At 37.2% G+C, this 23,640-nt stretch overlaps 2 protein-coding genes across 2 annotated transcripts in view; one reads left to right on the top strand and one right to left on the bottom strand.

The window, feature by feature from the left end:
- Positions 1-14,695, bottom strand: part of camta1a (calmodulin binding transcription activator 1a) — a 443,175-nt gene extending 428,480 nt beyond the window's left edge. Inside the window, exons 1-2 of the mRNA XM_067371128.1 lie at positions 14,671-14,695; positions 9,332-9,433 (exon numbers count right to left, since the gene is read on the bottom strand). Of these exons, the coding sequence (XP_067227229.1) occupies positions 9,332-9,433; positions 14,671-14,695 (127 nt within the window). The remainder of the gene's footprint in view (positions 1-9,331; positions 9,434-14,670) is intronic.
- A 7,062-nt stretch (positions 14,696-21,757) lies between these two features.
- The window catches only part of dnajc11a (DnaJ (Hsp40) homolog, subfamily C, member 11a), a 15,660-nt gene continuing 13,777 nt past the window's right edge, over positions 21,758-23,640 (top strand). The window contains exons 1-5 of the mRNA XM_067371052.1: positions 21,758-21,883; positions 22,691-22,820; positions 22,988-23,061; positions 23,198-23,299; positions 23,379-23,516. Of these exons, the coding sequence (XP_067227153.1) occupies positions 21,812-21,883; positions 22,691-22,820; positions 22,988-23,061; positions 23,198-23,299; positions 23,379-23,516 (516 nt within the window). The 5' untranslated portion in view covers positions 21,758-21,811. The remainder of the gene's footprint in view (positions 21,884-22,690; positions 22,821-22,987; positions 23,062-23,197; positions 23,300-23,378; positions 23,517-23,640) is intronic.

Here is a 23,640-nt window from a genome sequence, read left to right as displayed (position 1 = left end):
TTCTCCCCATTCAGTTCCTTGCAAAGCATGTTGGGAACTGGAAATCCCTGGCCTAGTTTCATCAATGCTATGTTAATACTAAGAAAAAAGATTAATCCCAAATCCATTAGCTAAACTTCTGTTTTACAAATGTAAATTCCACAAAATGCACTTTTTTCTTTTTTTTTTTATGTATTCTATGTTTCTGGAATCTATATGGTTTCATTTGATTTTATAATCAAAGAGAACCAACGGTTCAGATTCAATTATAAATAAAAGTTTCTTCAGGATAAAAAAAGTAACTTATCTCTGCTAATGCTGTAAACTATATAGGAAGCACTTTCTTGCACATTAGCTACTATTAGGGCTGGACGATTATGGCCTAAAATCAAAACCTCGATTAATTGAACATTTTACTTCGATTACGATTAATGAACGATTATTTTGTTTTTTGTTTGGTTTTTTTTGCCCTCATAGTTCACTGACAAGGTTTGTACTGTAAATATGATTGACTTAAAGGTGGGATATTTTTTTCCTATTGAAAGACTGATCTGACATAACAGCTCACTATCAGCAGTTATTTTATCTATGGTTCGTAACAGATTTCTGCTTGTTGTAAATTAGATAAAGATAAATTAGTACAGTACCAGTATGAGTGATTGTGTGTGTGAATTAGTCATACCATCTCTCTATTAATTGTGAAGCTGTGGGTTGTAAATAGTTCCTTCAAAAGTAGAAAAATATATGCTATAGGTAATAAGTTTTGAGTTTCTAAGCTACTTTAGTGATAAATCACAGGACAACGCTGACAACTAGTTTCTGCGTTCCTCTCTGTGCGCGCGATCTTCACATTTTGTGCAGCTACTGTTTGTATGAGTGTTCGTGCCACAATGCAGCTGCGCGAGCACGGTAGCTCGAAATAGTATACATTAGATCGTCTAAAATCGCTTTAATGTCCAAAATGGCAAACCTTAAAACAAATACAACTGACAAAGTTTAGTGAAGATGCAAGGCTCACCGTTCACGCGCCATCACTATGTGTTGAACCAGTGTTTACCTCCGTGTTGCTTTTATGCCACTGACTGGACGGGCGGAGTCATGTGGCTACACACGAGGTTGTATGTTTTTAAGGGGGAAGTATTAACAGGATTAAAAAAACAAAACAAATAACCGACATGGGAAAATTACATCGGTTAGAGGTTATGAATTTCGGTTTCGATTACTTTTCGATTAATTGTCCAGCCTTAGCTACTATAATATTAAAGGTTAACAACAGAGCCCAAACTATTAGCCTAAATTCAGTTGATATTTTTAGATATAATAATCAACACTAAAATGACAAATTGTTTCCAAATATATAAACTGCACATAAGGCAGTTTTTGAATTAACTCCTAAATCTAATTATAAAATTGTGCTTTACTCCAATTCGTTATTGAAATATAATCATTAACACAGTGTCATTTTCATGACAGAGTTATTTAAACATACATTAAATAATCAAGACATCACTAACAAGTTAAGTAAAATATACTTATATATATATAGGCTAATATAGTGTATATATATTCAGCGAAAGAGTTCATTTATCTGATTTATTAACAAGCTGTAGACTCACCTGAGGTAAATGCTACGTGACACAGTGTTTCAAACTATTTTATTGAAATTTTTCAACCGTTGAAACACTAATTGAACGATTACACAAGATATTATATGTTTCAGTAAATTGTACTGTATCTTTCAACATACCTGCAGATGTTCATTCATGTTTATTCTGTAACTAGTATCAAAGACTATAGAATAACACAAGACGTGTCAATCGTATTGTTTTGAATGGGAGAAAGTGTAATGCGCAATATGGCAGAATAAGTCCCGCATTCTAAATAAGAGCCAATCGCCGACTGGTAAAGTCATTGCGTCACTTCAGCGGCCGTTAGAATCACCGGTTTCTATAGAATCAGTCAGACGCGCGCCTCTGAAGAGACGCGCATTTAGGTCTGCGCATGCGCATTAGCTTGATCCAGCCTGAAAAATACAGTTTTTTTGTCATTATTCGAGCGTTTAGAAACTAAATTTATGAGCCGGTTGTTGTTAGATTTCATTGGTTATTTCGAATATGAAATTTAATCGTAAGGTTGGCGAACAGTTTTGGAGAATTTGATGTTTCCCCATTCAAAGAGATTGCATGATGCCCAGGATGCCCGAGAGGCTTTTCAAAGATGACCGCCGAGTGAAACGACTTGTCTTAAAGGGACTTTGCTAGTATTAAAGGTGCCATCGAATTGAAAATTGAATTTACCTCGGCATAGTCAAATAACAAGAGTTCAGTACATGGAAATGACATACAGTGAGTCTCAAACATCATTGTTTCCTCCTTCTTATGTAAATCTCATTTGTTTAAAAGACCTCTCAACATAACACAGACTGTTGCGTAACAGTCGGGGTGTACGCCCCCAGTATTTGCATATGCCAGCCCATGTTCAATGCATTACACAAGGGCAGGATGTCTGGATCTCTGCACAGCTGAATCATCAGACTAGGTAAGCAAGCAAGGACAACAGCGAAAAATGGCAGATGGAGCGATAATAACTGTCATGATCCATGATATCATGATATTTTTAGTAATATTTGTAAATTGTCTTTCTAAATGTTTCGTTAGCATGTTGCTAATGCACTGTTAAATGTGGTTAAAGTTACCATCGTTTCTTACTGTATTCACGGAGACAAGAGCCGTCGCTATTTTCATTTTTAAACACTTGCAGTCTGTATAATGTATAAACACAACTTCATTCTTTATAAATCTCTCCTACAGTGTAGCATTAGCCATTAGCCACGGAGCACAGCCTCAAATTCATTCAGAATCAATGTAAACATCAAAATAAACACTGTACTTATGCAATTAGACATGCTCCATGACGAACACTTTGTAAAGATCCATTTTGAGGGTCATATTAGCTGTGTAAACTTTGTTTATGCAATGATAGAGTTGAGAGCTCTGGGGGGGCGGAGAGCACGAGCAATTAAAGGGCCAGCAGCCTGAATCGGTGCATAGTTAATGATGCTCCAAAATAGGCAGTTAAAAAAATTATTTAAAAAAATCTATGGGGTATTTTGAGCTGAAACGTCACAGACACATTCAGGGGAAACCTTAGACTTATATTACATCTTTTAAAAAAACGTTCGATGGCACCTTTAAAGAGGAAGAGATGATCGCATTCACTCGCGCTCCGTGCTGCCAATTGAAATGAAGCGCCTGTACAGTGATCTGTCATACCACATCAAAGAGTGATCTGTCATGCCATATTAGAGCATCGAAAACTGCATTTTTTGTTTGAATTTTGAGATAAAACGGACAGAATTTGAAAGATGACACTTTGTTTCTTGAAAGTAACAAAATGTGGAGTTTATTGCGATTATCAGTGGTTAATGGTGGTTATTTGTTTTCATTGTGTAGATCCAATGATGGGCCAGGGCTGGGCGGGGCAGCAGGGAGCGGGCCAAACACACACACACACACACACACACACACACACACACACACACACACACACACATATATATATATATATATATAGATATATATATATATATATATATATATATATATATATATTTATATGTGTGTGTATAAAATCACTGTAGTTATTGTTATAATTGGAATTACTCTGTAGTGAAGAGTGATAGATGTCCCTTTTTTATTTAATTTATTTGGATTTCAGCCTTCTGCATTATAAAATTGTACTATGCCATATCATGATTGAATTTGATTAATGTGCAGCCCAAATTCATTTTCATTCTTTTTTTTTTTTTTTTTTTTTTTTTTTTTGAATTGAGTTCTAATTTTCTTTTTTTTTCTTTTTTTCTGTGTTTTGTGCAGAAATCAAAGTGCCCACTGTGACCAGATTCCTTTACATATACTTGTGGGTTTTGGAAAAATTGAGTACCATATTTGTTACTGAATATTGTAAAGGTCAATGAGAACACATGTTGAGAGTCCTGCGGGGCAATTTATTTAGATGTAGCTTCTAAGCATCATGGATTAAGAGGAGACAAGCATACAAGGCTTAAAGTAAAAGCGACAGGTGTGTGTTTGTGCATGCACATGGGCCAAAAGCAAATAATAGACAGCTGTTAAAAAATCCATTAAGAATTACTACAGATGTAAAATGAATTAATGTGGATTAGAGCTGAACGATTAATTGTTAAAAGATTGCGATTTCAATTCAAACACCCATGTGATCTTATTCCTAAATGTCAAAGATTCGTCTGTGACTATAATCTTTGACAAAATCACACCAGAATATTCAAACTTGCGTTGGTGCTGCCGCTGAGCCAGAGAGAGCAGTTGTCATGTATAGGTATGAAACAGCTTCACAAACCACACGGTATCATTATTTCTGTGTTACAAACATTCAGATTATCACAGAAGTAATGGCATAAAAGTTTATAGCTCAAACAGAAACAGTAATGTCTATGGTAGTGATCAAAATAGATAGAAGAAATCACCTTTGTTTTTAAACTAAATTTAATTAAAGATTGTGTTAATTAGATTGTTACACCAGAAAGTGGCAACAAGTGACTGTTAAAAATGTTTTTGCATTCATTCAAAAGATTCATTCAAAAAAAATGATTCATCCAGTAATGAAACAAGTAAAGTGTTCATGAGTGAGTCATTGAATCATTCATTCAAACAGATTTTTTTTTTTAACATTTTAAAATAGACTGTAGCAATTGACATTTTGTCGGAACCCTATTGTCACAGTTATGTTCTGTTAAATTCATTTTCACAGACTTTTAGTTTGTTTATCTTCAGTCACATGTTTTCCTTTTCTAGTTTCCAGCGACTCATCTGTTTCCATGGACACTAACTCAATCATCACAGCTATTCATCATTTAATTCATCACCATTGTGTATTTAAGTTCCTCCTTGTGCACTCTTCATTTGTTCAGTATTGTTTGTGTTTTAGTGGCATGCAGCCTCAAGTGTTAGCTTCTTGTTTAAATAAACCTTGTAATTGTTTTTATTAACCTGCCTTCATCTCTGGACTGTTCGTGACACCTATGGTAAGTTACTATAGTACATGTTATTTTTTTAGTTGTCTGTTCAGAATTGTGGGAGAATCGTGATCTCTATTTGAAACAAAATTGTGATTTTCAATTTATCCAGAATTGTGCAGCTCTAACATGAATAACAACAGTTTCACAGACTTCTCATTTCCTCCATTTACATATGACTGATATTCCACTCACTAACTCTCTGGTGAATTAGCTTATCTAATCTAAGAGATAGAATCATCACATGATATCATAAAACATATTTGAAACTACCACATCAACAAATCAATTACTCAAAATAAACTATACATTTTCTTAAACGGATGTCAAACTAGGAACAAATGATTGCCTGGAACAAGGCCCGAGACCAAGACAATTAGCACCTGACTGAGAGTACTTCCACATTTTAAGAAACTAGACCTTGCTATTATCTTGAAAGGAAAAAAGAAGCATGGATTGAAGCATAAAAGCAAAAGCCCTCTGAACCAGCATAATGTTGACTAAATCATATGCTACCATTCAGTGGCAATCAGTTACACTTAAGTGAGATAGTTGTGAGAATAAGTAAGAAAATGACTCTTGGCACGACTGCCTGTGAGTGACTGAACATCTCTTGAGGGCATAATAAAGAAAACCACATCTTAAACCTTTCAGACCTGGCGTCCATTACTATGAATGTGCATGTGACACTGCTTTAGATTTTGTGGATGAAAGGTTGTATGTTTAACAGCCAATCAAACAGCAATATAGACCTTCACATTTTATTTGAGAAAAATAAAGCACGTTGACATGATGGCATTTTAGGCAAAATGCAAAATGTACCTTTAAAAAATTTAATATTAACAGGCATCTCATAACAGTTTGAAAGATTTATTGATATATTAAACTGATTTGTATGGCATAAAGTCAACTGTAGCATTACAACTTTGGCCATTAGGTATTCATTTTTTGTCAGGCTCATACCATTTTATATATTTTTTTATTTCTGGCCAATAATTTGAGTCTAAAGGAAATAATCTTAGTCCACAGTGCTTTGTGGTCTTTTATTGTGTTGTTGTGAAGAGACAGTTAATCAGTGCCATCTCTTTAAATCTAGATTACATCATTTCTTTTCCATGCTTTGCTCTTTGAAAAATCAATGCTTGATTAATTGCAAAAACTTGGTCTTTGCTGAGCAAAAGGATGATGGTGTCTAAATTAAGACACAAACAACATCATTTCAGCATCTCTCTTCCACCTGATTATGTTCTTGTTCTACATTTTGATGTATTAGAAAGCAGTAATATTGCCTGTAAAAGGACAGACAACAAAGTGAGCTCATATAAGAAGCATAATGTGTTATAAGGAATACATTAATAATGTGAACCAGGCAAATATATGGACAAACTGTCTGCCTTCACTGCCTTTGAATGCTGCTAGTATATAGCCATAGGAAATACTAAGACACTTTCTATTTTTCATTATTTGCCCTGAATCCTCAGACTAGACATGCTATACGCAGCAGTGTTCAGCTGTGTCTGCCCATATTGCTGTTTGTCAGACTGGCTATAGCCACTGTGACAAATCACCGGCAGGCAGCCTTGTTAAAACACTGATGTGGTTTAATGGGTGATGTCCGAGACTTGGGTACATCTGATGAGCTCTCAGCAGACATTAGTGACCAGTCGTATCCACTAGAGTGATCACAATTCTGGCTTCTAGTTTCTTTTTCACATAGTGAAAGTTATTTCTAAACTAAATCTAGACTATGCAGCCTTTTTGGTTCTACGTTGACTAACTCATTACGAACATCTCATCTAAAAATTGTTGCTGGCGTTCAGATACAGTAAGAGACTGGCCTAAATCCACAAAGCCCAAAACAGCGACTTAATTCAGCTACCAAAGTGCCTGCAACAAACTGAAGAGAAAAACGAGCCTTCTTATGTATTTTCAGCCTCAGCCAAGCTCACCCATCCATGAAAATCCCATCTCAGGGAAAGAGGAGGTGAGGACCTGCGAGCACACAAGCACACACACATTCACACACACACAACAGACAGTAAAGGACATGCCGACAGATCCTCGCTAAAGCCCTTTATCCTTATCATAACTACTCCCACAATTACTCACATGATTACTCACATACCTATTTCCACCAAGCCATGCTGCATTTTTACTGTCCTGGTGATACGAAAACCTCTAGGCACCAAACGTTAACTGGGCCGCAACAGACAGCAAACACAATGGTTACATAATGCTGGTGTATGAGAGCGTGAGACTTGATACTTAAAGGTTAATTCAGCCAAAAATGAAAATTAGCCCATGATTTACTCACCCTCAAGCCATCCTAGGTGTATATGACTATCTTCTTTCAGACGAACACAATCGGAGATATCCTGGCTCTTCCAAGCTTTTTAATGGTACTGAATAGGGGGCCAGATTTTGAAGCCCAAAAAAAATGCATCCATCCATTATAAGAATAATCCACATGGCTCCTGGGGGTTAATTAAGGCCTTCTGAAGCAAAGCAATGTGTTTTTGTAAGGAAAAATATACATATTTAAAACTTTATAAACTAAAATTACTAGCTTCCGCCAGACGACCATATGCATACGGCGCAAGTCAACTTGCGCCAAATGAGTAACCCCCTGACACGATGTATGATGCAGGATGTAGAATCGTAAGCTTGCCTCTTGCGGTTTAAACAAATAGGGCTGTGCAACAAACTCAAGCTGCTCTTCTCTTATATCCCCGGATAAAAAAAAAGTACACCTCTATAATAATTTCTTATTTTGTACTTAATATACTAAAAGTCTTCTTTAGTACTTCTTAAGATAATCTTAAGAACATCTAAGTATAGGCTACTCAACTGTGCTATTTTGAGACACCATGAAATATGAACTAAAATGTGTTTTTAATATACTATTTCTGTATTTAAAAATATATATTTAGTTACCACTTGTAGTACACTATATATACTATAAGTAGTAACTAAGTACATTTTTTAAATAGAGATGGTATATTAAAAGCACTTTTTAGTTCATATATTTTATGGTTCTTAAGATTATCTTAAGAAGTACTAAAGAAGAATTTTTAGTATATTAAGTACAAAATTACTGCACAAAAATAGAGCACTTTAAGTACATTATAAAAGTGTACTTTTTTCACCTGGGTTGACATTTCTCTTTAAATTTTCTAATTTTAGACTTCTAATTTGTGACCAGTGTTTTGTTTTGCTATATCCTCTGTACTTCCGCGTTCATCATTGCGTTATGCATCGGGTCAGAGGTTAGTTAAATATGGATATTTTTCTTACAAAAACCAATCGCTTCTCTTCAGAATGCCTATATTAAGTTATCAAAATCTGGCCCCCTATTCAGTACCATTATTAAGCTTGGAAGAGCCAGGATATTTTTAAATATATCTCCGATTGTGTTTGTCTGAAAGAAGATAGTCATATACACCTAGGATGGCTTGAGGGTGAGTAAATCATGGGATAATTTTCATTTTTGGGTGAACTATCCCTTTAACACAAATGGAGGCATGCTAACATACACACACACACCATCTGAAATACTATCAACAAGACTGCAAACAGCCTTTCCTGCCATTTAGTTTACATCTCTTAAAATCTTTGAGCTTTGAAATGGCAAGGACTTGCTTGATGGCGTACTGAGCAGACAGCATAACAAGAAGATGAGGCTGATTTAACTCCACTTACAAATTTACACAAAAATGAACGGGCATAATTACACAGATCAACTAAGTCTTCAGAGGTGCCAGGAGAAAAGATATACTGCCTATTAAACATGAGAACAGTGCCACTTCTAGGGTAATCAGAGCTCCACAACAACACATCAAGCCGTATTAACATACACATGATCTGAACACAACAAATGCTTTGTGCTTAAAGTCCAACATAAAATATGCATGTTTTATACTCTAAGGGGAAAAGCTTCTAGTAGCATTGACAAATCATTACAACAATCAGTAGAGCTCAGTCTCACTGTGCTATTGGGTCCGCCGGATGGATGTTTTTCAAAGGTCGACGCTAGCATTTGAAGCACGAGGTGTGCCAGGTCTTACCCACCCACTGTCACTTTCAGTTACTAACAACACATCTGATATCGACAACATACCCCCGTCAAAGCATTGACTCGTCAATCATCACAGAAAGCCCCAACAGGAAATCCCAAAGGAGGAGAGGACGACAAATGAAATCAAGAGGTAAATAAATGAATCGATGGATGAATAATAGATTAGGCAGCAAGTGGCCCCTTCGAGCAATGCCACGAATGCAATATTAATAAGCAGCTCTTACTGTTCGTCTCTGTGTCATCACTGACACTCTTAGGAGGAGCATGGGCCGAATAACACACAGCTGATCTGTACATTCGATCCGGATTACGGATTTTCTTCAGTCCTTCAGGAAGCAGCAGAGAGAGAGTGGAAAAGACAAAAAAGAATTCTGGGAAAAGTACACATTCCCGGATGTACAATGGCTCACAACTTTGTTTTAGTCTTTATTTCCCCCATGCACATAGCAGGAACTTATAAGAATGTTTACCGGGGTCAGCAGTGTCGAGTCTGCCGAACCCTGGTCTCCCTCCCATCAGCAAGCCCATGCATCCCAAATGTGTCCATATCCATGCTGAAGAACACCTCTCCCAAACAATATGCACCGTTCAGCCTCAGAGTTCAGCATGCCTATTTGCTTCTCCCTCCTTTTTTATCAAGCACATTCAGAGGTGCATTTAAAGGGATTACTTTGGCCTAAGGGTGCTGCCTTGTGGGGAGAAAATGCAGTTTCATTTGCAGGCAGGGGTATGGACAAGGAATGTAAAAGCAACCCGGTTCCATTGTAACTTGAGACCGCATGCACATTTTCATTAACTATAACAAAGTGTCATAGATGGCTCCAGCTGTTAATGGTTATAAGGTTATACATTGCCTAGGGAGAAAATAATCTAGACAACTGCATATAGTTGGGGTGTAACAGTACACAGAAGTCACGGTTCGGTACATACCTCGGTTTTGAGGTCACGGTTCGGTACGATTTCGGTACAATAGGAACAATGGTCACACTTCAGTTTAGGGTTGACTATTAACTATGACTTTTGCCTCAATAAACCCTAATTACTGCTAATTAATGGTTAGTAATGTAGTTGTTAAGTTTAGGTATTGGGTAGGATTATGGGATGTAGAATATGGTCATGCAAAATAAGGCATTAATATCTGCTTTATAAGTATTAATAAACAGCCAATATCCTAGTAATATGCCTGCTAATAAGCAACTAGTTCATAGTGGGAACTGGACCGTAAAATAGTGTTACCAGACAAAGGAACAAATCCACAATGCTGGGTTTCTTTTCATTTATTCTGAAATTTGCAAATCACAGTTTGTTCCACCTAGTGACATTTAGTCAACTAGCTGGTACAGTACAGCCTCTTATAGTGTATTAAGCACTAAGCAGTAAACAGAATGCATATTTTTTGCAGGGCTAATAAAAAACAAAAGGTATTTGTCACAATCAGCTACAAAACTGAAAAGCATTTTGTGTTATAAACGTACAAAATAAACATTGTGCATTAGGAGTTTTACAATTTGCTCCACTGAAACTATATTTAAACATTCAAAGCTTAAGCCCAACCCTCCTATACTTAATTTTCCATGTTCCGCTCTGTTTTGCACACAGTTGATTGTGCGAGCCTTTCGAAGTATTGTCCTTTGTCCATGAGTGCCGAAAGACACATTTGACACATTCGCACTACCTCTGGACTTTGTTTTCATTCATTCAAGTCATTCGTGTATATGCTCTGTTCTTCTTCTGCTCTTTTTCCTGTTGTGGTGCCCCCTTCTGGATTGGAGTGTGGATCGCCTGTGACTGACTATATGGCCCTGTCCCAAATGGTACACTTCATATGCACTTTCGGTCTTGTGGACTTAAAATGGCTGCTGCCCTCGATGCGTACTTTTGCCGCATCGAGGAGCAGACATCTTCCCGACAGTCATAACAGCGGTACGTCACGAAAGTGCGGACTCGTAGGAAGACCGCAAATGTTTAGGGTGTCATTTGGGAGAGGGCCTATTTCGTCGTGTAACTGCATGAACCAAACCGTGACGTTCATATCGTATGGTTCGATACGAATTCGTGTACCGTTACACTCCTTGCATATAGTAACTCCGATGCTAACTGATTTGTTCAAAAACACCTGACATGTTGTGTGTGTCATGTATTTTTTCACTTTGCTCCTCAGTCTTAGTTCACACAGAACGCATTTTTATATTCCAGTGCGCTACTTTTCAATAGTTTTTCAATGTAAACACACGCTAGTAAAAAGAATTTAAACTTTTATACACAGCGCCGCTCATCAATGTCAGTTCCAAAACAGTGGACTAATCAGAAGAACTTGGAGGCGGGGCAAGTGCTTTGAGCTTCTGTTTACAGTAGCAAGTCAGCTGTTTTATTTGTTCTTTATTGCCGTTATTGCATCACGCCTCAAAAGCGCATCTCAAGACCCTCGTGTTCTGCACTGCGCTTTTTTAAAAACCATTCCTGAGCGCTGCGTCACGTTTTTAGACGCGTTCTGTGCGAACAAGCCCTTACTGATAAATCTTTAGGTGTTGAAATAAACAGTCAAGAAATAGCCCTTAACAGGTAGCAATGAGGGCAGCAATCACATTCTTTGTGGTCCCAGGGCTGTTTGGTGAGGCTCAATTTTAGTAAGCTACACCAATCGATGAAGTTAATGTGTGTTTCTGTGTAAGGCAGGTAGGGAAAGATCGAGACAAGCCGAAAGGATCTGTCACAACTCCCCAGGAAGAAGTGCCATCTCCATCTATCCCTGCCATTCACTAATTCAATTAAAAAGCATATTCTCAAACTAAGAACTGCAGGGGGAAAGAACAATGCAGAGATCTTTTCTACATAATGGCACAATATATATTATAAATCCTGATTTGTAAGCTTATATCCTCCCTGTTTCTACTAAATAGTCAGTTGTTGTGATAAACAGACCTTGTGACGGCCTTTCTGACATTATCTGAAGGAACCACCAAATTCAAATTAATCTGTATAGAAATATGGAGCATCACTGACTTAAGTCACAGAACTAAACTAAAATCATTTATTTCATCATTTACTCACCTCCATGTCCTCAATATCTATTTTCAATATTTGTCTTGTGTTCCACAGAGGAAAGAAAGTCTGGTTTGAAAAATGATGATGGTGAGTAAATGAATAATGATTTTTTTGGGTGAACTGTCCCTTTAACTGTACAGTCCTCTCTAGCACATCTCAATCCACAATCGCCACCTTCCATAGGTACAGTCCCAATTCCTGGCAATGTAAAAAAGTGAGCTGGGTCATATCAGGAGACAGAAGAACTCTATGGGGTGCGTGAGACATTAACCATGTTTTCATAGCAGCCTCCAGCTAAGAACAGCCTGTCCTTATGTGCAAAAAACCCTGCCAAATAATAAGGCCCTGGAGAACCATGCTCTATGCAAACATTTTAAATGCTTCAAGGACAAAAGGTTAAAATACAGGCAACAATCGGCGCTAAAACTAACGGCGTGCATAACATATAATGCAAAACTCCCCTAGCAAACATGCTGAAAGTGTGTAGGCCTAGAATTTAAATATAACGCACTATATGGGACTCTGAATTTAGTTGTAGCTATACAGTGCATAGCACTCTATATTAATATGGAGGTGTGGAACACTAGCTCCTCCCCCATACATTGACCTGACAAGCATGACAAAAATAACCGAGCCTGTTCTGCAATGGGAGACACAAGTCAGGGTTTCTAAAAAGCTCTTGGTTACTGAGATGCATTGGCAGGAAGCAGGCCAGTCTGAGACACGTTTCAAGGCTGGTTGTGTTTGTTTGCATCTGAAATGCACACACAGACATGCAGAGATTGACAATTAACATGCACACACCCACAATCACACACACACCGAGAGAGAGCGAGCTAGTTTAGGTAGTTAGCCTCAGTGCTGTTTTGAAAACAAACGGAGATGTATATTTATGGTAATGCTTGTATTCTTAGCTGACACAGTGTTAAAAATATAAAAGTGAACATTTAGGAAGCTCAATACCACCCCCTTGTGGATTTCTATATGTTCAGAATCAGAACCCTGGATTTGTCTGGAGTCATGTTTTAATGCCACTTATAATAGGATAATTTATTAGTTCATCACTATGCATAATTTTCTACACAGAAGTGAGATTTTATAATCAAACTTATCTTAAACCTTCTACTAAGCTATTCAGCGTCATGAAAATGAAAATATCATCATCCAGCATGATTTATAAACTCATATTGCGATCTTTAAATGTCTTTTTTATAAGCTAGTCTGTTAACTATCAAAAACCACGATAGATTAATTGTATATTCGCTTTAGCCAATCGAATATTTTCAAGATATCTGTTATCATGATTCCCCAAAATAAAGTTTCTTTTAACTCAATGTCGCCACCTTGTGGCTAATAAAAGACTATTTGCTTTGATCCCGATTCTGAAGGTGAATTACAAACAAAAAATCCTCGCAACTAATGACGACTTCCCAAAACCTCGTTGTTCATACGTTTTAAAGCCTGCTATGACAGCTTGACAAAGCTGTTTAAACTGTCATTCTTTCTAAAGAGCTCCAATAACACTAAAGCAATACTGTTGCTACTTCTGACAATAATAATTAGTCATTTAAAAAACTAATTTGTATTTCAGCCAAATACATACATTATATTCAACTGTATTCGAGTGTCTCAGAGTGAAAGCAACTATTGTCTTATTTCATACTAGAGACAAATCTGAAAAGTATACAAAACAGTGTTAAAGAGAAATGGTCGTGTATAATCTTCAATGACACATCTTCTTACGTCCTGGCAAAAGAATAAAAAATATTTTTGCGTTATTGTCGCCACATTCCATTGGTTCTGTAGCTAATGGTTTCTCTTGTGTTATACAAGAATCTAGTTCAGAGATTTAAACTGCTGTTTATGTGTATCTGACGTAAAGGGGGCAAACTGCTATGGAAGAATGTGTCCTTGAAGAAAATTTCAAAGTGAAATTGCTTTGACCACACATCACAAAACCGCTGAAAAGAAGGTCAGTTGGAGTCTATGGACGCGTGAAAGTGACTGAGAGAAAAAAAATACTATTAAACAAGCTTACCAGTAGCGTTTTCTCAGGCTATAAGGTAGTTTTAAGTCAAACTACGGTATCCAGAACTCTATACCCGACAACTCAGAAACAATTTACGCAGGCGAAGAAGCTTAATAAATCGAAAAAAGAAGTTAGAAATCGACAGCCGTTGCAGCTCACAAGTTTTGCTTTGAGCGCGACCGTTAAGGCTGAAGGAAACGCAACGCGAGACGGATTTTTGAATTTTCAGAGGCGCTCGCGCTTTTGCTCCGGCTTGTTTTTAAATATATGTGATGCACACTGCTGGCTAGCTACCGATGCTGGCTAGGGTGATGTGATGTGATGTCTCCGTGCTGGAATAACGAGTGTGTGAGGATAAACACAGAGGCTTTACAATCCCAAAAGCTCCTCGGTTCTCAACTGGCGGCTCTTCCTTGCCTGCCTCCAATTTTTTCCCCTCGCACACTCTTGTCGTACAAGTAAAAAATATCCCCGATGTTTCTGACTTACCTTCCGGCTTGTTTTCGGCAGCCATTTCCCCTCCGCGCGCCACATCCTCCTCCTCTTCACGAGCGTTGGGTACCACGCGCGTTCACGCAGAGGACAGCAGCACGAGAAGGGACTGGAGAGGCAGAGGCAAGCCCAACCAGAGCGCACTCACCATTGGCTGGCGAACTATGACTGACCATGTTGTTCTAAAATGGCTTGCGAGAGCAAAGCAAACATCCTCCCCTTTAAAGTGTCTCCGAGAACCATTGGGTAAAGCGTGATGTGTAGATACACCTTAAGAAGAACCGAACCAATCCAAAGTGAGCGCTCGTGAGACGTTCGCGTGCAAATGAAAAGGCGATGCAAATGTTTCAAGTTGCTTAATTCAGAGGCAGAAAACGGAGCTATTTGCGCTGACATTTTATTCGTAAGCAATTCAGGACGAGTTATTTGGTATGTATAGGTTAAAGGTGGTAATGTTAATTTAAGCTATTTAGCGTTTATATAAATGATAACGAATTGTTTTGGCAGTAGCTATTGTATTTTATAATCATAGCTCAGCTACCTGTAAATATGTTCAAACCCACTAAAATTGAAACGTAACCTTTTCGACCACTTTAAATTGAATTATGAAGGAAATCGAGTTAAAATTCATAAAGGCACGTGAAAATGTCAACAAATGATTGTGACAAGTTGGAAACAACGGTGTTTTATGACAATATTTTTACAGTTTACACAAACACAACTGCTTTTTATGTTGTTAAAGCAATGTATACCATTAAGATAAAGATATAGCAATCCATAGGCTAACCTTGAAGTTGAAGTAACGTTGGGCTGAACGCGCTGAGTAGCTGCGCCATGGTGCTGAACGGACAGCTCCAGGTGGCAGCAGCGTTCTACTCTCACAAGCCAGACCTCCAAAAAAAGTCTTAATGGTTCACTAAAAGTATCCTACACAGCTCAGCTCGCCAGAGAAATAGTTTCTGACAGCCTATTATGATAGAATATGAATAATGCTGTGGTTTAGATCCCATCTGAATTGCCTAGAAAACCTCAAAACTGCGTTTAGGAATATGGAAGTCGCATTATACCCAAGCTGATTAATTATTCGTTAGATTACGCATTCGTTAATTGCATTGAGCGTATAGATAATGGCTTAAATGTCTCTCTGCCCGCAGCGAATACCCGCCATGAAATGTTATCTTTAAAGCGTCATCTTTATTGCTTGCAGTTGCTTGATAACGTGCTTTCCAAATCCTTATCTGTTCATTTTCTAAGAGAAAAATCTTGGATTGTTGAATAAAATATTCTAAATGACCCGTGGAGAGGAAACATTCGGGACAGTATATCAGACGATACATCTGGTAATGGAAATAAACATAACATTGTGACTTTTTTGAAATAACATATTTGGTGGACCTAATAAATCAAGTTCAATGCACACGGTTTAATTTAGGATTAGAACGTGTTCAGAAGGCTAATAATAATACATAAAGCTTGAAAAATGCTGGTCTACTACAACGTTTGAGGCACTTGAATTCTCTGAGGGGCTGAAAATTATACTACAACACTATTGCCAGGATCACACATGACTCATGACATCACACAGACACTACTCGATTCTTATTATCGTTACTTCACGACAGCATATTTGTTTCCATCTTTTTAACTTGTCAAAATCATTTCAACTCGATTTTATGAGTTTTCAGAGGTTCAAATTGATTTTATTCATCAGTAAATACATTCGAAGTGGACTTATTTAATGATTCCACACATATTGACACTGATTTATTGGCTATTTTTCCAACACTAATGGAGCTGAGGTTGTCCATTTACTAACTGAATGTTAATTAAGGCCAAAAGAGGGCGCCTTTTGAGTTTTTAAACTGAAAAATAAAATACAAATAATTAAATGAACCCTCTATATGGGAGTAATTATGGAATCACAGATAGAAAACAATTAATGACTTTATATTTTACACATATTGAAGGTTAAAATAATTTTCCTTCTTTTTTGTTACATCTGACCTTTGACCTTTTTAAGGGTGCCTTTATTTATAACTGACATTGTCCTATAGGGTAAATTATTTTTGGCAGACTGTCTGAAACTTCACACACATTCAAATTAGGGCTGTCAAATGATTAATCATGATTAATCACATACAAAATAAAAGTTTGAGTTTGCCTAATATATGTGGGTGTACTGTGTGCAATTATTATGTATATATAAATACAAACACATCCATGTATATATTTGAGAAATATTTACAAGTATATGTATTTATTTATATTTTTATATAATTTATATTATATATAAATACATTTTTTGTACATAAATAACATATTTCTCTTAAATATATACATTAATTTGTGTGTATTTATATATACATATTATTTACACACATTACTCACACATAGATTATGCAAACTCAAACTTTTATTTTGTATGTGATTAATTGTGATTAATCGTTTGACAGCCCTAATTCAAATGCATTTCATTGTCTGAAAGGTAGTAAAAAGGTCTTAGTGTTTCGAAAAAACATTAAAAAGCTTTCATCTTGTGCGTCTATATTTCATTTGGAACTCACGTGTGAAAATGTAAATCTTGACACAAATTTAAATGCAACTTTACTGAATAGAAAGTAGTGAAACCATGTCTTTGTGTTTCAGAAAGCATTAAAAACTTTGTTTCTTTCTTAGAATTCCAAATCAATGATTGTAGCACAAGTGAAAATCAACAGGACTCTTTCCATAACTCGATTTTGACTTGTTGAGTTGTCATTTTTGGAGCATCCCTGCTTATCACTGTGAGGCCAATGGGCAATGGCATCTAAACTTTTTGTTGTAGGATGGATCACAACTTCCAAACTATTGGAAGTGGAAGTCAGTCTGATACACTGACTTCCACAACAATCTATGACTTATATTCTTCATCTCTACCATCACTCTCACTGCTTCTATCCTCCTTGATCCTCAACTTCTTCCTCTCTTACTACAACCTCATTGTCTAATGCACTGCTGTCACTATCATCAATACTTTCTGGAAAAGGTAGCCTACAGCTTTTCCTCTCTGTCTTCTATAAAACTTACTAACATCACCCTAAAACACAGGCAAAAAGACATACTACCTGCCAGTACTGAACAATAGTACACAAAAATATGTATCCCCTAAAAGAACTTTATCATTTATGCATGACACACAGGTTTTTTGATCTGTGGGTTATTGTTTTTTACAAAATGTGCATTAAAAATGACTTAGTCTAAAATTAACTCAGTATCGTGACTTAACAGCATGTGACCTAACATGTGCTAATGTCTCCTTCACTTCCTTGTTGCCAAGAATGTAAGCACGTGGCAAATACATTTTAATTTAATTGGCTGAAGGGGATGTCATATGATATTACTAAAATTAAAAAAAAAAAAACAAGTAATAATGGTTGAACATTATTATTGTATTTTAAACGCGTAATTTATGACAATGTTATATAGATGGTTAAACTTCTTGGGCGTAGAATTTAGTGGGGACGCTAGGAACATGTACCTATCAATATTCAGCGATAATGAATTGTCCCTAGCAATACAAAATTTTGATTAAAACATTTTTTAAATATGTTTATATGTGCAACCACTGTTGCTGTAATTTTAGAGCCTTCTGAAATGGGTCGTACTATTGACATTTCCTAAGAAGTAAATAAGAAAACTGCTCGTACTTTCAAGGACGTGCATTTAGTGCATGGACGGAGTAAGTGTTTGAAACATAGCCTACGTGCCCACTTTAGGTGAATGATAGAGTTTACTTCAACTTTAACTCAGTGCAGTTAAACTGAATGTATGAAGCAAACTGTTTGCGAAAATATCCACAAAATTAAAAACAACGCCGAAATAAGAGCGCGCAGTTTATCTGTCAATCAGATGCGCGTGAAAGTTGTGTTCGTTCATACGACAACAGTAGTCTCCCGGTCGCGTTTTCTTACAGTATCATCACTGGTTCAGTTCATTTTTGATATTACAATAAAATAATGTGCATCAAGAGGGCTTTGACCCCCCAAAAACAGTGTAATTCACAGTAAGTGCTCTAGAGATACAGACTCATCAGAGTGTAATGTATAGTGCATATACATTATGCAATGTGATGCTGATGAGAGATGTTGACGATTGCACAAAAGTGCCTTTTTTGTGCCTTTAACGTATCACATAACAGAATTGATTAACTGAAGTCAATATATACTTAAAATGTAAATCCCTGAATAATATAAATATATATATATATATATATATATATATATTTTTTTTTTTTTTTTTTTTTTTTTTTTTGCTGCTTTTATGTCCCCACCAATGTCAAAATCAAACCTACCCCCCATGTCATCTTTGAAGGAATTTGTTTTAAAAAATAAACTAGACAATTTTCCCATAAAATATGGATACATATTAAGTCAACATAATAATCCAATATATTTATTTTTTTCAAGATATTCTTGGATAATGAAAAACCTACTAAAGATTGGAATTTCATTGCATGTAAAAGTATTTAAATTAGTTGATACTCAATACATCCCATCAGTAATAAAAAACACACTCAAGATATATTTGGACAGAGCACACATAGCAAACAAAGGGCTTGTCTCAATGCCCATACTTGCCTTGTCTACTTGAGAGTGTGTGCACGTGACAGAAATTTAGTGTGCAAAACTGTCAAGGGGCCGGAAAAATGCCAAAGCTCTTTGCCCTTAATGCACACTAAATCCAGACTACCTCTAATACCTCATCAGAGCAGTCCTCGGCCTGCCCCAATACACACACACTTACAGTCTTGGCCATTTGAGAGAGCGTGTGTATGTGACAAGAAGTTAGTGTGCGAGATAGTAGAGGGTTTTAGTAGAAAATTTTCAGTGCCTTTAATGCACACTAAATCCACACTATAACTAATACCTCACCAGAGCAGTATTGGGCCTGTCCCAATATTGCGTTCTTGGCCTCTTGAGAGCACAAGTGCATCTCAATAAATTAGAATGTCGTGGAAAAGTTCATTTATTTCAGTAATTCAACTCAGATGTATTAAATAAATTCAATGCACACAGACTGAAGTACTTTAAGTCTTTTGGTTCTTTTAATTGTGATGATTTTGGCTCACATTTAACAAAAACCCACTAATTCACTATCTAAATAAATTAGAATACTTTATAAGATCAATATAAAAAAAGGATATTTTAAACAGAAATGTCAGGCTTCTGAAAAAGTATGTTCATTTCTATGCACTCAATACTTGGTTGGGCCTCCTTTTGCATGAATTACTGCATCAATGCGGTGTGGCATGGAGTCGATCAGCTTGTGGCACTGCTCAGTAATGGAAGCCCAGGTTGCTTTGATAGCAGCCTTCAGGTCATCTGCATTGTTGGGGTGTCTCAAATCTTCCTCTTGACAATACCCCATAGATTCTCTATGGGGTTCAGGTCAGGTGAGTTTGCTGGCCAATCAAGCACAGTAACACCGTGGTCATTGAACCACCTTTTGGGACCTTTGGCAGTGTGGGCAGGTGCCAAATCCTGCTGGAAAATGAAATCAGCACCTCCATAAAGCTTGTCAGCAGCAGGAAGCATGAAGTGCTCTAAAATTTGCTGGTATATGGCTGCGTTGACTGTGGACTTCAGAAAACACAGTGGACCAACACCAGCAGATGACATGGCAGCCCAAATCATCACTGACTGTGGAAACGTCAAACTGGACAGAAGTGGCTTAGTACGTGGAATGTGACAGTTGTAGCCCATTTCCAGAAGACGTCTGTGTGTGGTGGCTCTTGATGCACTGACTCCAGCTTCAGTCCACTCCTTTTTGAAGCTCTCTTAAGTTCTTAAATCAGCTTCGCTTGACAATCTTCTCAAGCCTGCGGTCATTCCTTTCACTTGTACACCTTTTCCTACCACACTTTTTCCTTCCAGTCAAATTTCCATGAATATGTTTTGGCACAGCACTCTGCGAACAGCCAGCTCTTTCAGCACTGACCCTCTGTGGCTTATCTTCATTGTAGAGGGTCTTGATGATCGTCTTCTGGACAACTGTCAAGTCAGCAGGCTTCCCCATGACTGCTGTTGGGATTACTGACCTAAACCCAGTATTTATACCCCTGAGAATGGTAATTTAACAGAACTTGAAATTAAATATTCTAATAATTTGAGATGCTGATTTTTATTTTATTTTGATGAGCAGCAAGTTGTAATCATCGAAATGAAAACAAAAAAGTCTGGAAATATTTTACTTTATGTCTAATAAATCTAGAATATATTTAAGTTTTACTTTTTGAATTAAATTACAGAAAATAACTTGTTCATGATATTCTAATTTATCGAGATGCACCTGTATACATGCGACAGGAAATAAGTGACTGAAAAATGCCAAAGAGTAGTACACTTAGCACACACCAAATAAACACTAACTCAGAGCGGCATTTGAGGCGTATCCCATCATTCATCACATTCAGAAGTGCCTCAGTTTTACGTCATGTTTCGAAAAACCTTGTGTAAGTTAAATTAATTAGATGTCACATATAATTTGGTTGTAAAATGTAATGTTTCACTGCAGAGATTATATTTTGTAAAACGTTTGCAAATGAAGCACCACAAGCATGAACTGGTTAAGTGAGTCCCATTGAGTAATCAAAAGTCTTAAAACACTTGTGCTCTTCACACCCACTTTGGCCAAACTCTGGGTTATGCTTCATGTAAGTAAGTGGTCAAGTGCAGGGAATGCAAGTGTGGGTATTGGGACAGGCCCATCATTTATGAAGGTCAGGAAGTTATGTGCACTGAAATCACAAGGAAAATGTGTAGATGAAAATGAATTTTATAGTAAAACATGAAGTTTTGCATATTTTATTGGTGCAGAGATGCGTAGGCCCATGTGTAGCCTACTTTATAAAACTGTTTCATCACTTAATTTGAAGTACAGCTTTCCGTTTGAGAAGCACCCCCACGTATACATACCATATACATACCGTATACATATCTATGATTTTTGGACAGTCCCAAAGTAGTCACCCCTACAGCCTTTTGGTCAGTGTTCCTCCCATCCTCAGGGGGCGCTAAAGACTTTCATGCGCTCCGACTCTACACACCAAAGATCAGTGTAGTTTGATCTGGCGCTGGGGCGGGGATGAAAGGTGGTAAATATGGCGGCGGCCTTGGAAGAAGATGAAATCGACAATGATGACTATTATTCTTTGTTAAACGTCCGCAGAGAGGTATGACATAATCCTATTTAAGGAGAAGTTAAAGATGAGAGAGTTGCAAGTGAATAGTAAAAGCACGCGCTTTAGATAGCGCGCTTTTAAACAGGATCCTACAACATGTCGTTAAGCTATAGCTCAGTCAGCAGCACTCCGTGACCCTTACTTATCATTGGCTTTATGCAGGAATTTAACTGCATGGTCACTAATCTGACGCATATAATACTTAAATGCCTTCTGTTCTTTTTAGACTTAAACGAGAAGTGATTCTTGTTGACGCTTCACAACTGTAAAAGCGAAACTGCTACTAAACTGTTGACTTCAATCACGAAAACTCTACAAATTACATTAAAATGTCAATTAAACAGTTTTCCTGAGATTATTTTGTCTTTGCCTGCTGTTAAGGTCATTTTAAGGTACAGTTGACCCAAAAGTAAAAAGTCTATCATCATTTACTCACCCTCAGGTTGCTCCAAACTGTGTAACTAACTTCTGTGGGGGTATGTAGAATTTTAGGGACTGACAGTCATCTTTTGCTATATAATCAAATCAAATGGTGACTTTTTCATTTTGTCTAACCTATGTGGAACAGAAAAGAAGAAAAAAGTCATACAGGTTTGGAGAGGGTGTAAATGATGACAGTTTGCATTTTTGAGATAACAACTGTCACTTTACTGTGCTCACAGAAGTCTTAATTGCCACTTCTGGACTTGATTTTTGCACCTTTTTATTTTATATTCTTCTCCAAAGATCAACACTGTTGTTTAGGTTTATGGTGATTGATCTGTAAGATGAACCATTTCTCTTTAACTGTATATTCAGGCCACACAGGACGAGCTCAAGGCTTCATATCGCCGACTTTGCATGCTCTACCACCCAGACAAGCACAGAGATCCAGAGCTTAAGAGGCAGGCAGAGCAGCTTTTTAACTTGGTGCACCAGGCATATGAAGGTACAATGTTTTTGCACACTCAGCCTTTTAAAGCCTCTGACAAAGCCACTTTTGTAACATTATGTGGAGGAAGTGTTTTGTAACATTTGAACAAATGGCGTTTCTTTACTGAAAACATATGTTTTTAATAATAACTCACAAATATTTGATGACTGTTGCTTCTGTAGTACTAAGCGACCCACAATCTAGAGCAATCTATGACATATATGGGAAGAGAGGCCTGGATGTGGAAGGATGGGAGGTAAGTTGAGGATTCAGCGTTTGGTAGCTTTCATTTAGCATTAATTCCATAGCTCTATAACATTTCAAGAAAATAATTTTCCCAGTGGGCTTTTGTGTCATCTTTTTTTGTGCTCACTACACAATCAAATTTCTAGGTAGTAGAGAGGAAAAGAACGCCAGCAGAGATACGTGAAGAGTATGAGCGACTTCAAAGAGAGAGAGAGGAGAGAAGACTACAGCAAAGGACCAACCCTAAGGTTTGACCTAATGCCTTCAAAGCAGAAGTCACTGTCAACATTAATACAGGTCTCGCTGATTGTTCACTGTCTCACTCAGGGGACAATAAGCGTGGGTATTGATGCGACAGACCTCTTTGATCACTACGAGGAGGATTATGAAGAGATCTCTGGTGGTGGCGGCGGTGGCTTGCCGCACATTGAGATCAACAGGATGCACATATCTCAGTCCATAGAGGTACGGTCCTTACATGATGTTTCTTCTAATGTATAACTTCTTAGATGCATTACTGTTTAAAGGTTTGGGTCTGTATATTTTTTTTAAAGAAATGATTAGTGCTGTCAAATCGATGAATTGTGAT

Source organism: Chanodichthys erythropterus, chromosome 20, assembly GCF_024489055.1.
Source record: "Chanodichthys erythropterus isolate Z2021 chromosome 20, ASM2448905v1, whole genome shotgun sequence".
NCBI lineage: Eukaryota > Metazoa > Chordata > Actinopteri > Cypriniformes > Xenocyprididae > Chanodichthys > Chanodichthys erythropterus.
The sequence above is the reverse complement of the archived record's forward strand: the minus strand, read 5'-3'. Positions and strand labels throughout refer to the sequence as shown.